Source organism: Lissotriton vulgaris, chromosome 3_1, assembly GCF_964263255.1.
Source record: "Lissotriton vulgaris chromosome 3_1, aLisVul1.2, whole genome shotgun sequence".
NCBI classification, from domain to species: Eukaryota; Metazoa; Chordata; class Amphibia; order Caudata; family Salamandridae; genus Lissotriton; species Lissotriton vulgaris.
In genome coordinates, this window is record NC_141689.1 from 829,799,166 (window position 1) to 829,815,044 (window position 15,879).

Consider the following 15,879-nt stretch of genomic DNA (forward strand, 5'->3'; position numbering starts at 1 on the left):
TTATGGAATCGAAACGTCGTCGACCTCTTGTCACACCATATATGAATATGTATATTTATTGAGATATGCTATTAATGGTGTTTATGAATTTCTGTCATTGCTATAATTAACAGAAATCGCTCACTTTCTGCCTAAATATCTTTCTCTTTCCCTGTCTTTTCACTTTGCCAATCTGTAAGCGTGAAGGCACAGGCTTGTGTCTCACTCTTTGTTGAATGTAAGAGAATTTTTCGTTGTTCATTTTATATATAGTAAAGATTTCTGTGATCACTGTCCGGCTGGACAAATCACTTCAAACCAATATAGTTCCACTGTGTCTATATTATTATATTCTTCATTCCTAATCTTGCATGGGACCACTGTTGTTAGATATAAAGTATGTTACCCGAGGTCCTGTGCTGACTTATTGGGTGCCCTTGTTGTTTGTCAGCCTACAACCTAGCAGCACAACTATACTGGCTAATACAGTGGCTAGCAGCGGATCATGACCCGGACAGGGAGTAGGATCCTGCTTTGCCAGACTTGCAAACTGCATATGACTTGCCTGGGGGTCACTTCCTGAAGCATAGAGCTCTAACGCGCAGGATTAGGACGCACTGGAAGACTGAGGACGCCGAGCCGAGAGCACTGGCGGGATGCAGGTATGTTGCGCTATCGGCAGGAAGGATCAAGGTGGTGTCCTGCCTATATAAAGCAATACAGCGGGATATGCTACAACCGCTAGAGCGCTTGCGAACACAATGGGAGGAGGACCTTGGTAAACAAATACCTGAGAAAGACTGGAAATACATCCTAGAACGCACCCCGAAGGTGTCTCAGAATGCTCGCTTCAAATTAATTAACTACTATGTGCTGTATGTAGCATACATAACTCCAGTTCGCATTATGAGATACTTTGGCGTGGACTCAGCTGCCAGCCCCAGATGCGGCGAAAGAGAGGCGCACATGCTTCATATGTTTTGGAGCTGCCCAGTATTGCAAACATTCTGGGGGGAACTTAGACATATCATAATCGACCTGATTGACAAAGAAATTCCACAGACACCAGAACACATCCTCCTAGGATGGTTCCCTCACACAGCTAAAAGCAGGGTGACAGGAAAGTTTCAGGATCTTGCCTATATATTAGCTAAGCGGGAAATAGCCAGGAACTGGAAGGCGCCGGGCGGGCCGAGACTCACTACCTGGAGGAAAGAGCTCGCAAGATGGGCAGGGGCGGAAGGGACACTGCTACTCCGAGAGGCCAGCAAGGGAATAGGTAAGGTAGAGAAAGCCAGGGCATTGGAGGCTCTTATGGGGGAACTAGTGGCAGCAGACGCAGACTATGACAGCAAAGGGAACACCCTGAGGGTGGCAACACCAGACCCGGGAGACAAGCAAGAGAAGCTACCAGCCCCACGCACCTTGAGAGTAACAGCGGGCCAATAACTGCTTATTGGGGCCCCTGAGCCCGACAACCTCTTTGCAAACTTCTTCCATATTTCACTAATTAGCAAGCAACTCAAGGGGGGAGGGGAGATAGTTGTGTTGGGAAAGGGTTATCGATAAAAGGCACATCAGAGACTAAACCAGGATATGTACTATTGTATGCATTGTCAATGTATAAATGCCAATAAACTATGGTTAAAAAAATAATGGTGCTCCAGACACCCTGTAGGTACACTTTGCATGATAATTAGCACATTCAAACTTGAAAGAGCTTAGACCCTTTCCTACAGCATTCTGAACTAGCCACATCAGAGATGTGTAGTAGTTTCTTGAGAACCGAACATGGTGTAAATAGCCAAAGTGAAGGGTAGGGGGGAAAGTGTTTTTCTTGCAGTAGTACTTGCCCAACAGCAAACAGAATGAGGTATTGTGTAATGGAAAGGGTACAAGGGAAACATTTCAGAATGGTAAAAAAAAATACAACATAAAAATAGAAAAGGAGAGCTGTATATGCTCAAGTGAATACACAGATTAGCGGACAAAGGATGCCGGTCACTATTTTATTTTAATGATTCTTTTCTTGCTTATTTAAAAGTTGCCTCTTTGCTGAAGCACATTTGTGTTTCACCATGATGTTATCAAAACAGCATTGTTTGTAACATTATAGTTAAGATGTTGAAGAAAACTAAATATTTCACATTTTTGTAATTTAAGGCGCAAGTTTTTTCCCCAGGATTGATGAACATTAGGCCCCCCATCAGAAACGAGGTGGCTAGTGATGAGGTACACAACAAACATAGATGTTGTGGACTTAAGTATTTACCGGTTGGGTAAATACTTCTTACTTTGCATTTTCAAGTAGCGAATGGAGTATAACAGGTAGTTGATCGGAATGTACCTCTGTTAAATATCAGCATGTCTGTCATGACTAAATATACCTGGTTAAAACTGTAAGGGGTGTAGGGGTGTAAATACCTAACCACAGGGAATTACAATACGTATATAAGATGTACATCTTCTATTGCAAGAAGTACTACATTGCCTCTTTTTCTACTAAGAGCATTACTATTTAAAAAACGTTTTGTCACGGATCTTATGAAAGGGTGTTTATTTACAATGCCCCAGTATTAAAATCCAAATATTGATTGTTGAATAATAATTTGGACTGCATCAACTACATGTATACTGTTGGTTTCTAAAATGTGATACCTATTTCCGACAGCACAGGATAGTTTTACCATTATGACAATAAGTAGTCAACAAAGTTATAGAAAGGCTACTTAAAACTGCCTTTTTTAAGATTATGTAAAATAAGACATTTCCATGCCACATAACTCAGCAGAATCAGATAAACGTTTAGTCCTGACTTGTCCTAAAATTCCTATAGTCCTAGGTATATTGTCTCAACTGCCTGCCCACTTAGTTCCAATTGTTTATAAGAATTTCAATGCAACTACAAAAGTAATGATGGAAAGGCAAACTGTTTGCAACACATCATCAACATTTCTATGTGGTTTGGGGAACAATAGCCAAAGACATAATATCTTCTGTACCAAAATAAAGAAGGCAATATTTATCAAATAAACTTCAAAGAAAGAAATCACAATATCAAATAAGAAATAGTACAATGGGCAGGAGGTTGAGTTGGAAACAGAACTCCCAAGGAAAAAACAAAGAAAATTAATCAGACTCTTGTGTACATAACGACAAGTGGTTCTCTTTAACAGCTGTCATTCAATGTTACCATACCTCAAAATTAGAAGTTCAATAGACCATCACAGATTCTTTTAGTTCTTACCTTGGCACTGCATGTGCTCCCTCATCAAGATGTTTTGTTCTCTAAGAGGGTTAAATGCTGTCCATTGCTTACCATTGGTGCGCTTCATTCTCACTCTTATTTCCTTGCTTTTTAGGGATCAGCTGCTGTAGGTTTTCTTCCTCTTCCTGAGTATGTCCCTCCCCTGGAGTATGGACACATTACTTGTGTCCTTCCACTGATAAGATTTTTAGGTGGTTCTTTTTACTTTGCCTTTAAGCACTCTGCAAGAGTGCTTCTTCTTGAGCTATCTCCCTTTTGTACTTGCCCATTCTCTGAATTCCTCCAGCCGGTCGACCCTCCACTGTTGTCAGCTTACCCCCAACTCCCTCCAACAATCGCTCTCTTTTGCTGCCCACAAACCTATCCCATCCACTCGCCATTGTCTGTGTGCTAGCTCCTAGCCCTTCCTTCCCATCGTTCCATCATCTGTGTTGTCCTGACCTGCCCTTCCTCCTACTGCGTCTTTTTTTTGTAATATATTCAGCAACGCTGCAGTACACAATAGCTATAAAAACTGTGTCAAAGCCAACAGCTCTCTCATAGGGGAGACTTAGTGGCTTTGCAAATGATTTTTCTTCTCTGTGTTAAATCCGGTGGACTGCAATGTCAAAGCCATAAACATGCAACACTATTAGTAAGGAAGAAAATGAAGCGCAAAAAGAAAAAAAACAATCAGTGACTGGCAAGGAAAACTACCATACCAAAAACACTTGCCTTCAGTCTCTGTTCTGGCTCTTTTGGGTGGACAAGAGGAGGGTGCAGGACCAGAAGATGTAGCTTGTGTAGTATCATGTAAACTTTTTTGTGCTTCTGTCTTTCGTTCAGTTTCCTCAATACTTTGATAAAACCTCATTAGTTCAATATCCTGTGGATCAGAGATTTGAGCTGTATTAGCACATGCTGTTCTGGGAGGTTCAGGGGCTTTGAACACTGGGTCCAGTAGGCCACCCTTTGGAGATGAGGAAGCAGATACTCCAGAGTCTGGACACTTATGGTGTATTAGTTCAGGGCCTCTAACAACCGGAGGATTACAATTTAAAGGCAAGGGATTTTGATGTTTAGGTTGGTCAAGTTCTGTACTACAGACTGCAGTGGCTTGTTTTGCACTGCTCTCCACAGAATCACAGTTATCTGCAGCAGAATGGGCTTTAGCTAGAGAGGAGTTCGTAATCTCAGGTTTATATTCGGATTGCTTCAGTCCAGGGGAGGGAAATTCAGAAGCTGGGTCTTCACAGTCAGACTTGCTGCACTGAGAGGTGAAATTATCTGCATCAATGGATAAGAAATCTTCAGCCTGCTCCGTATCTGACTGATCAGCATCAGAATCACAGGACTCGGACACAAGTGGATGATCTTCAAGTTCAGTAATTTGAGAGTCTACATCATGCATTGAACTGGCAGCTTCAGACATTTTGATGTCTGCAGGTGGAGTTGTATTCTTATGAGAGACTGGAATCGTGGAATCACTGGGTACGTGACCTTGGGTCCTACTATTTTTTTCAAATGAATAAAACAGTTCAGAAAGCTCAAATCGTTGGTGCAGTACATCTTGAGGCTCTGCACCATGGTCAGTGAAACTCTGAGCGTCTGAGTTCTGAGATAAAAGACTTTCCTCTGGGTTAGCTGTAGATCGAATATTATCTAGCAGCTTGGCGAGAAGAAGTGGAAAATTCTTTGGGTGCACAGGTTGGAGTTGCTTGGACTGACGAAACTCTGCTAACTTCTTTTCATAAAACTGGTACTCTGGACATTCCACACGATTTAAAAACCTGTGGAAGAAACAGATAAGAAAATGACTACAACAGATTTTTAAACACAACGGTACTTGGAGAACTACATAAAACAACTTGCCAGAATACAATAGCATCATCATTTACTGCAAACTACAAGCAGGAATTAGGTTTCTTGAGAGTACAAAACATTTTAAAATATCAGAATAAATTACATTCTGAGACTTCTTTGTAAATGGCAAATAATTATAAGTAGAATTCTGCCATCAGAATGACAACATGATATATTGCCCAGTCTCTGAAGCCACAATGCTTTGTTTATTCAAATATTTCTCCAGTGACATAATACTATGCTATGTATTTGTAAAGCGCATGGCCACCCAATGGCTTTTCCCGCGTAGAAGTCATGTCCTTTTCTCTAGCTGGCACTGAATGGGATTCAATTCAAAAGAGGAAGGTTTGGAGAAGTTTCCTGAATCTGGTTTCTTCATTGGTCAATCTCAAGGATAGAGGAAGGGAGGTCTAAAGTTTAGCTGCCAGATAGGCAAAAGAAAGTCCTCCACTTCTGGCTTTCTTAATTCTAGGTACTGAAAAAAGCCTCTGAACTACAGAGCAGTGATGTTTTGAAGATGTACGGGGTTAGCAACTTCTGAATTAAGGGAGGGCTTTTGTTGTACACCATTTTACGGACCATAAAGGGGGACTTGAATTGGATTCATTTGCATACTAACATCCAATGCACAGTTGCAAGGGAGGAAGAAACCGAGTGATGTTTTGGGGATTTTCAACAAGGTGTGCACTGCAGCATTCTGGACAATCTGTAGACGCTTGAGCACATACTGAGGACTCCATAAATAGACTGAATTTCCAGAGTCAAGGTGGGACAAGATAAGAACTTGGACCACGGTTCTTAGACTTGTGAGGGGGAAGCCAACTCAAAATTGTATTCAGGGCCTGGGGGAGGCCAAACCATGAGATGGGGGGTTCCTTACTTGGACCTCCATGATAAGCAGACTGTCTATCAAAAAACCCAGATGTTTAATTCCATTTCTGGGAAGAGGCCATTCTCCTAAATAGGTGGGCCACTGAAGTTTCTGACGAAAGGATAGGGTGTTCCCGACTGCCAGAAGCTCTGTTTTAACAGTCAGTAACATATTTTAGACAGGCATTACGTTTGGAGGAAAGTAAGTCTGTATATGATGTTAGAGAGATGACAATTTGAGTCTCATCATCATACAATACTGTGGAAAACCATGCCCCATTATAATTGTTACCAGGGGATGCACATAGACATTAAACAGAGAGGGGCTTAACAAGGATCCCTGAGGTACCCAATGTTGTAGTTATAAAGTGTCAGAGCTGAAAGTTTCCTCGCTCACTTGGAAGCTTCTGTTCATTAAAAATGAGGTTAGCCATTTAAAGGCTATGCAGTTGATTCCTACTTCCTCCAGTCTTTTAAAAATAATTGGGTAGGGCATCATATCAAACGCAGCGCTTAGGTCTATAAAGAGGACTACTGCAGTACCAATGGAGTCTAGGGCTCCTTTGAGCTCTTCTTTCATGAAGAATAAAGCAGTTTCCGTGCGGTTTCCTACTCGAAAATCTTTTCGTGTGGGATGTAGGAGTCCCTGATCTTCCCAAAAATTAGAGCTTTTTATTGACAGTTTTTTCTACAATTTTACTGATACATGGAAGGAGAGAAATTGGCAATAAGTGATCCAATGTTGGTTTTTTAAAAGTGGCTTCAGCATGGCATGTTTCCCTGGAGGGGGTACTCCACCCATCTCCAGAGAGTGATTACGTATTCTGGTCATAGTGGGGCAAATATAACTTTTGCCTTTAAGAAGAATATTGGGAAGTGCAGCGCCAAGTGGGGATACGGAGTTGATTATAGTAAGAATACTTATGATGTCCTCCATTGCAATTTCAGTGAAGGATGAGAGATTTACCCTCATCTGTGTTTGGGAGGTTGGTGTGGTATTGATAATTAATGGCTTGAACTTAGGCATGAAAGCACAGATATTGACTTTCTTGAAAGTAGCTTGTGGTCATATTACATCGGGCTTCAAAAGCTAATCATCCTACTTAAGGTGAAAGTGATTTCATCAATGTTTTAACTAAGGTAAAAAGTTATTTTGTTGAGGTACCTACATTTTTAATCTTCACACTTATTAAGGAGCTCCTGACCTGCCTTATGGCATAGTGATATGTGTTTTTTACCATGCGCTCATAGGTTTTATTGTCATAATGTTTCCTTCAGCTTCTACGTTTTTTGACTTTCTCTTGACAGGCACTGATAGGCTATGTACACAAATCCTGAAGTGATGCATGAAAAAAACATTTGATATAACCACAAGTTGGATCCAGTACAATAAATAGCAAAGATTAGGTCATACTTTTAGACATATTCTCCCTTTTGTAAAGTGCTTTACGGACTGTTTAATGGACAGTGCCTAACACCTGAAAAAGAGAATGTATTTCATTTGAAAACCAGAGTGGCAAGGCTGGAATAGCAGACCAAATTTTGCAAAGGCAAGCAGACAGACGAGTAGTATGTGAGAGTATAATGGTCAGAGCACAAAGTGTTAGTATGTGCAATGGGGGAGCTCTGAGAAGCACCCAGTCACTAACAAGCAAAAAAGCAGAGTCTGCTCACAGCTGGGGTGACGGAAACCGCTTCCTTAATGCCAGTAAGATGTCAGACTTGACATTTGATCTAACTAAATTCTTAGAACGCACAAACTAACCGTATCCTCAGTGATCAGGCTAGATCATCCCAAAATATGGACTCCACTTCAAAAAGTTAGGCTTATTTAGAGTTTTGAGGATGAGCTACTCCATCAAAATAAGTTACTTACCTCCAGTAACACCTTATCTGGTAGAGACAATCTAGCCGCAGATTATTTACCTTAGAATATTCCCTAGGAGCCAGAAAGGATCCGGACGTTTTCAAGCAGCACCAATGTGTGCCGGTAAGTGACGTTGTTTGGCTTCGCATCAGCGCTGTATGGGCTGAAAATTACATGTGCAGTGCCTATATAGGGGCCACCTTGGCACCCTGATAGCAGTTCCTTTCGTGGCTTTCAATGCCAGGAGCCATAATGAAGTCTGACAACTGGTGTGAAATTCTAAGGCGCCTGGAAGGCTTAAAACCACTCCCCCCCCCCCCACCCCAAGACCCCTCCTACCCCCAATACTGTAATCAGTTCGCTGAGCAGGGAGGAGGGAAGGGCTGGAAAGCAATCTGCAGCTAGTTAGAATCTCTACCAAATACGGCGCTACCGAAAGTAACTTTAACTTGTTCATCTGATTGAGATAATCCTAGACACTGATTCCTCACCTTAGAATAAATTCCCAAGTAATGCACCTCCGCGTAGGTGGGTCTGCAAAGCAGATTTAAACCAGAAGGTCCTGCAGGACCGAAAGGGTGAAGTGCTCATCATGATGGACCAGACTGCTGAGGCAGTAGTGTTTGGTAAACATGAGCAACGATGCCCACGTAGCTGCCAGACTGATGTCCAGGACAGGGACTATGCTGTGGTTGCAGCTTTGAGTCTGGTGGAATAAGTACTCAAGCACTCAGGAAGTTGCTTCTTTACCAATGTATAGCAAGGTAGTGACAATGCTCTTATTCATTCCATGCAGTGGAGTATCTCCTTCTCTTGTGAAGGCTGAGGTGGAGCAAAGAAGGTAGGCAGTGTGATGTTCTGGCCTTCATGAAAAGGAGTCACAACCTTTGGGAGGAAGGAGGCATGTGTCCGGAGTACCAGCTTGTCCTGATAGAACGTCGTGTAGAGAGGTAATGCAGAGTGTGCCTCCAATTTGCTGATTCTTCTGGACGATGTAATGGCCACTAGAACAGCACTCCTGATGGTTAGTAACATGAGAGGGAAGTTGTGTAGAGGCTCAAAGGGCGAACAAATTTAAAAAGTCAGGGCGAGTTAAGTCCCACTGGGGAATGATGAGGAAACATATGTTGCAATCCTTTAAGGAACCTTGCCACAACAGGTGAGGTGGACAAGGAAGGTTGGTCTGGCAACCGCAAAAATGCTGAAATAGAAGATAAGTAGCCTTTAACAGTGCCCAGAGCAGAGCCCTTCTGGACCAAGGATAAGCTAACAGAAGAGCCTGAGAAAGGGGCGCAGAAAGAGGATTGATGTTCTGAGATGCACACCATAACACCAAATAATCCCAGCAGCAGGCGTATACCAATCTGGTATAGGGACACCTGGTCGCAGAATAACATCAGAGACTTCGGGAGGAAGGTCGAAAGCGGTCAGCTGTGGCAGCTCAATCTCCACACATGAAGATGAAGGGTGTGCAGGTCCTGCATGCAGGAGCCTCCCCTGTTGCTGCGACAGAAGATACTCTCGAAGCAGCAGACTGATAGGACACCAAAACTCTTGCTCAACAGACTCTCCGTGCCCAATGTGGAGCCATAAGAATAATTTGGGCCAAGTCATTCTTGATCTTCTTGAGAAACGAGCACACGATTGGTAGTGGTGGAAAGGCATAAAAAAGACCGAAGCACCATTCAAGATGAGAAGCAATAGCTGCCTTGGAAACTCCACTTCGCAAAATTGCAGATATTGCACGTTCTCTGCGTTGGCAAACAGAACTAGCTTAGGCCTTGGAAACAGACCTTGCACCACCTCCGGATGGAGATGCCATTCGTGATCCATTAGGCATTGTGCCTGGTTTTCAGAGAGCACCCAAGATGTTGAACCACCATGGAAATGCCCTGCCGCAAGCAATGTCCAGAGACACAGAGCCTCTTGACCACCCTTACCCCGCCCTGTTTGTTGCAGTACAACATGGCGGTGGCATTACCTGAAAGCATCCACCAGTCTTCCCTTGATTGAAAAAAGAAAAGCTTTCAACGTCAAGTGGATCACCCATCAGGTTAATGAGAAGCCCGGACTCCGCTGGAGACCAGAGTCTCGGATCTCCACCTCTTCCAGATATCTGCCCTGTCTCATGAGTGACACATCTGTCAATACAGTCAGTTCTGGTTGGGGAAGGGAGAGGGGTCTGCCACTGACCCAATTGCTGTTTATCTACCACCACTGCAGATCTTTTACAGCTCTCTCTGAGATCTGGATCATGTCAGAGAGACTCACATGATGCTGTGCCCACTGGAACTTCAGATTCCACTGCGGGGCTCAGAATTACTAATGGGCACATGTGTTACAAGCAAGGTGCAGGAGGTCATGAGGTCTGTAGATTAATTCTCACCAAAACCTAGGATAGAGGCTGAAACATCAGGTTCATAGCCTAAATATCCAGGACTCGATGCTCGTGAGGATCGGCCCGAATCAGCACCGTGTCCAGAACAGCTCAGATGAAAGGGAGCGTCTGAGAGGGAGTCAGGTGTGACTTCGACACACTGATGGTGAACCCCAGCAAGTGCAGACCGTACATCTTAGACTGGACGTGGGAGACGACAGCCTGGGGCGAGCCCACCTTCAACGGCCAATAGTCGAAGTAGGGGAAGAATGGACCCCCTTATCTCCGCAAATAAGCTTTGACCCCCGCCATCAGCTTGGTCCCAAGCAGGATGTAAGTAAAGGCTTCATTGAAAGGGTGAAACCATTCTGAAGGGGGTCACTCTCAGCTGAAGCACATCCGTCAAGATGTTTGTCTTGATTGCAACTGTGGGCATGCTAAGGTCCAGGACCTCGGCCACTCTCCTCACCACCATTCCAAAGGGCGCTACCTACTCCATAGTCACTGTACGGGAAGAAAGCATGCCAGTATCTGAAGAAGTGTCCAGTCCAATGTTCTCCGCCAAGTCCTCACATCAGTCCATCTGTGGATCTAATGCTGGTTTTCCTCAGCGTACAGTGACCCATTCCAAACCTCCCCAAGTTCTAGCCAATAGATCTATGTCTCAGGCTCTGGCCTGGAAGGCACGGGCCAGAGTCGGCTTCAGGCAATGCCCCGCCAACTCTGAGATGGGGGATCAGAATGGGGACAGCAGCGCTGGGATCTGGGCCTGGGAAGGTCAAGGTGGTATTACCGGCGCAGGTCCTGATCCATCTGTGGATCCAAGGGGCCAGACTGGTGCTTGGACTGAAGCCGTCAGTCTGGAAGCCGTAGGCGCCTCTCCTGAACCCGCGGGGCACAAAGGCGTGCTGGCGTGAGCGGGCCACTCAAATATGAGGCTCACAACCTCAAACATTTCAAGGCGTTGAGTGGGGATCGCTCCAGGTCCCAGAAACTTGAGGAAACATTGAGTCGACCCATGCGCTGGCTCAACTGCAGAGCCAGGCCTCGAATGTCGACACTCACACTTCTCGTCAGCCGCCGGACAAGGTGAAGTCAAAGACCTCTTCAACTTCTTATTCTTTCTTTTTGAGGGACTTACTAAAGTGGCCCGACACCTTGGAGTGCGATAAGGATCGTGGACTCCACAACCGATCCCGAGACCTTCCTCTCGAGCATGATCGAGAGCGTTGCGGTGTCGCTCATCAAGGAGCTTGATGGGCCGATCCCTTAAGGCCTTGTGGTGCATGGCACAGCAATTGGTGCAGATCTTCAAGTTGTGGCCGCGCTCGAAGCACCAGAGGCATACAAGGGGTGGGTCCATCACTGACATCTTTTGATGACGGGTGCCACAGAGCTTGAAGCCAGTCTGCCTAGTGGACATCCCTGCCACACCAGGAGATTAACTCTCAAAAAATCTTCCAGGGGCGTGGCTAGCCGGGCAGCGAAATGGCCGCTCTGTGAGTGCCCTCCGCCGGCTGCATCATCTCATCCTGCATTAATCCTGCTCCAAGACCCTGGGGGCCCCTGCTCTGACCGGGAGTCGGCGACAGACACCCATTGGATCCTGCCACCAAAGTTTGAAGCGCATAATTTGCCGGGTTGCGGAGATATCGCAGCTGGCAGATCGGCCAATCTGCACGCATTCTGGGCTGCGGAGCCGGAGGCTGGGCTCCGCGGCCTACTACAGGGCGCGGCTTGTGAGGCCGCTGGAGATCCGGCGAGACGAGACGCGGGAACCTGACATCGGGAGGGTCGCTGCCCCGGAACACATCGGTGAGTCCCAGCTGCCCTGGGGAAACGGCCTGGGGCGCGGCTGTGCCAGCGGGCGAGGGAGGCCTGACGATCCCCCCTGGGAGGTGGCCTTTGCTGGAAACTCCTGGATCGGATCGGCCATCTTGCTGGGGCAGGCACACGCTGGTCGAAGCTGCTGGTGATCTGCTCGGAGGCCGCAGCCCGAACCGAGCCTAAGCTGACACTTGAACTCCTTTCACCTGCTGTCTGGATCGGAGCCTCTACCCCTAATCCACACAGTTAAGTGGGCCTCACTCGCTGCCGCGAGGTCGCGCTATGAGATTGGTGGTCCCGCCATTTTGTGGTCTGGGAGGATTTTGTGTTACATACTGCTGGCGAAGGGCGCCTTGAGGAGCTACACATGTGTCATTTTGGGCTTCGGCCTGAACACATACACCTCAAGGTTCTGTTCCTACTAATACTGCACCCCACCGGACACTGCCCACAGTACCCTTGTGACGACGTGGTTTGGGCAGCCTGCCGAGTGCCACAACGTTGCCGCAGCAATGGGGAAAAATGAAACTAGGCAGCCCAAGATCAGCTTCGAGAACAAACGCCCGCCTAAGCAATCTGCGACTGAGACGGTGGGGGCGAGTCGTCGTCGCAGGGAACTCCGGCGGACGTTGACTTTGGGGCGCTCATAATGGAAGTGAGGTCAAGCCTAAAGAGCATCGACACCAAACTAGATGCCATGTCCTCACAGTTGGAATCGGTGAAGACCAAAGTGGACGCCCATGAAACCAGACTGGATTGCTTGGAGAACAGGCAAACTGAATGCTGCGAATTCCAACAGCAGACCAAACAACATATCACGAATCTTGAGAGGGAACTGGAAACCCTACGAGCTAAGTCGGATGATTTGGAAGCACGTTCCCGTAGGTCTAACGTCCGCATTACGGGAATTCCGGAGACGACGAACACTGGTAAGATGGAGGTGTTTGTGATGGACCTACTACACAAACTCTTTGACCCGGCCCTCTCGTCGGTCTTCGCGGTCGAAAGGGCGCATAGGTCGCTTGGCAAGAAACCACCGGTGGGTGCACCGCCTCGTCCTATCCTTGCTAAACTTCCAGGACAGAGACCTCATCTTGCGTCTGGCCAGGGAAAAGGGTAAGATCACGCACAAAGGGAACAACATCTCCTTTTTTCCAGACTTTACCCCCCTGGTGCAAGCGGCCCGTAAAGAATTCATTCCGGCTAAGAGACTATTAGTGCAAGCTGGTGTATAATACTCCCTGTTATATCCGGCGAAACTGAAGGTGATTCATGACAACGCCACACATTTCTTCACGGATGCGCAGTCCGCACTTAAGTTTGCCAAACACATTAATGGTCCGGGGGCAAGACGGAAATCGCCCAGGTTGGAGGATAACTCTGCACAACTCAGTGATAATGACTAATTGAGCTACGGATGTAAGTACTGTGCTGTAAATGCCTTTTTACTCACGCCACACATCGGAGCTCAGATGCTTCCAGCACCCCCTATTGTAGTGCAGGCATTGACTGTGGCGGAGGATGGGAACTGGCGTGAATCCCCCTGCACTTCTGCTGCTACTGAGGCCCTGCAACCTGTATAGATATTGCTGGGGGGTTGTTGATCGGCCCCGGGGAGGGGGTACCCTCCGGGTTCAGGAGCTGTCCACCTGCATGCAGCCACCCTGTTAACACAGGGGTGTAAGCCAGGAGCACCACGCCCCCATGGGGTGTCTCCCACTGTTTTTGATGTTGGTTTTTCATCACGTGTCTTTCTAAGGGATATGTCACAACCTGATTGGGGGTTTGGTGAGGGAGGGGGGAGGTGGGGGGTGTTTGGAGAGTTGTTGGTTCTAGTTACGTAATGGTGCACTGTGAACTGCTCTATATCTTCCTTTTTGCGCAGGAAGTCGGTGTGTGTGACCTGTGCGGTACTTAGGGGACCGGGGGGGGTAAGCCTGGCGGGAACCCTGCTGCTTCTACGACACTTCAGGCATGGGGGGGGTTAAACTGTGGACCTGGAACATTCGAGGCCTTGGGGATTATAAGAAAGCCCAATTGATGCATAGTACGCTGACTAGACATAATGTGGACATTTGTTTTCTGCAAGAAACTCATCTTAATACAACCCCTTCGCCCAGGTTGAAACATTCGAGGTGGTCAAATGTATATTCTGCCATTTATTTTAACTATGCAAGGGGGGTGGCTATACTTGTACGCAGAGGGTTGGATTGGCGGGAACACACTTGTTTGCTGGATAAAGATGGGCGGTATGTTATAATATATGGTTCCTTGCAGGGGCGACCGATAATACTGTCTGCCATTTATGGTCCGAATGTAGATGGTCCAGACTTCTTTAGGAGCGTCTGGGCACAAATTGCATTGCTGGATTGTCACTCGATTGTTATAGGAGGTGATTTTAATGTTGTGTTGGATGATGACATGGACCGGAGAGGTGCAAGTAGGCCCACACATGCTAGAGCGCGTCAGGCTGTCCTGGATGTGATGGAGGAGGGATTGCTGTCGGATGTGTGGAGGGTTAGACATCCGGGGGAGAAGGTGGGAACTTGTTACACATGCCATCAATCTGCTTGGTCCCGCTTGGACTTCTGGCTGGTGTCGCCTGAGGTAGGGGCGTGGGTGGCGAACGCCGACATCCAAGCTAGATCACTCTCAGATCACGCCCCCTGCATGCTGGAGTTGTGCATACCCGATACCATACATAGAGCGTTCACATGGCGCCTGCCCCCTCACGCACTCACAGATCTGGTGTTCACTGAGGAGATCCGAGCGGATATTGTCAAATATTTTGCAGAGAATGAGGGCTCAGCTTCCTCGGAGGCCATTGTGTGGGACGCCTTCAAAGCTGTTATCCGGGGCCAGTGCATAGCGAGGCAAGCGGGGGTGCTGCGGACTATCCGTCAGACGCTAGCCCGGTTGGAACGGGAGTTGAAAGATCTGGATCTGGCCTTCTGCCAGGAACCGACTTTGGAGCTTGCAGGCGACTTAAAAACCAAGCTGCTTGCCTTTAATGAGGAGGCTCAACGAGAGGTAAAGTTCCTGGGTAGACAGGCTGAGGCCCGCAGATACGGGGAGGGGGACAGACCCAATAGAACCCTGGCTAGGTTGATAGCTCCTCGTACACAGACGCATTACATACATACTATTTACAACAGCGAGGGATCCCTGGTTATGGGCCAAGACGCAGTACTACACGCCTTCACTGAATTCTACACGTCCCTGTACACTTCCAGACAGCCCAATGCCCCTGCATCCTTGGAAGGCTTCCTGGATTCTATTGCCCTAGTCTGGTTTAATGATCACCACAGGCAGTACATGGACCTCCCAGTAACCGTTCAAGACATTGTTCAGGTAATCAAAAGCATGCCGGCCAACAAAGCCCCTGGCCCTGACGGCTTGACAACGACCTTTTACAAAACATACGCAGAGGAGCTGGCGCCGAAACTGCACTCTGTGTTTGTGGAGGCCCTTGAACTAAACTCCCTCCCAGACTCCATGCGCGAAGCCTTAATCATCACACTGTTAAAACCTGACAAAGACGAACTGTTCCTGGACTCCTATCGACCCCTCTCTCTGATTAATGTCGATGCAAAAATTTATGCCAAGGTCCTCGCAGACAAATTGCAGCCAATGTTGCCAATCATCGCACTCCCTGACCAGTCTGGGTTTATCCCTGGCCGCGCCACATCGCACAACCTCAGGACCATCTTCTCTGTCCTACATTATCTACACCCCTCTGTTCAGGCTGCAGTGGTGTTCCTCGACGCCACCAAAGCATTTGACTCCTTGGAGTGGCCTTACTTGTTCAGGATTTTGGGTAGGATGGGATTCAGCCGGAACTTTATAACT

The 15,879-nt window shown here is 46.9% G+C and overlaps 1 protein-coding gene across 1 annotated transcript in view; it reads right to left on the reverse strand.

The window, feature by feature from the left end:
- Positions 1-15,879, reverse strand: part of LOC147727090 (uncharacterized) — a 681,874-nt gene that overhangs the window by 228,638 nt on the left and 437,357 nt on the right. The window contains exon 7 of the mRNA XM_086961139.1: positions 3,962-5,016. Coding sequence (XP_086817265.1) covers positions 3,962-5,016 — 1,055 coding nt within the window. The remainder of the gene's footprint in view (positions 1-3,961; positions 5,017-15,879) is intronic.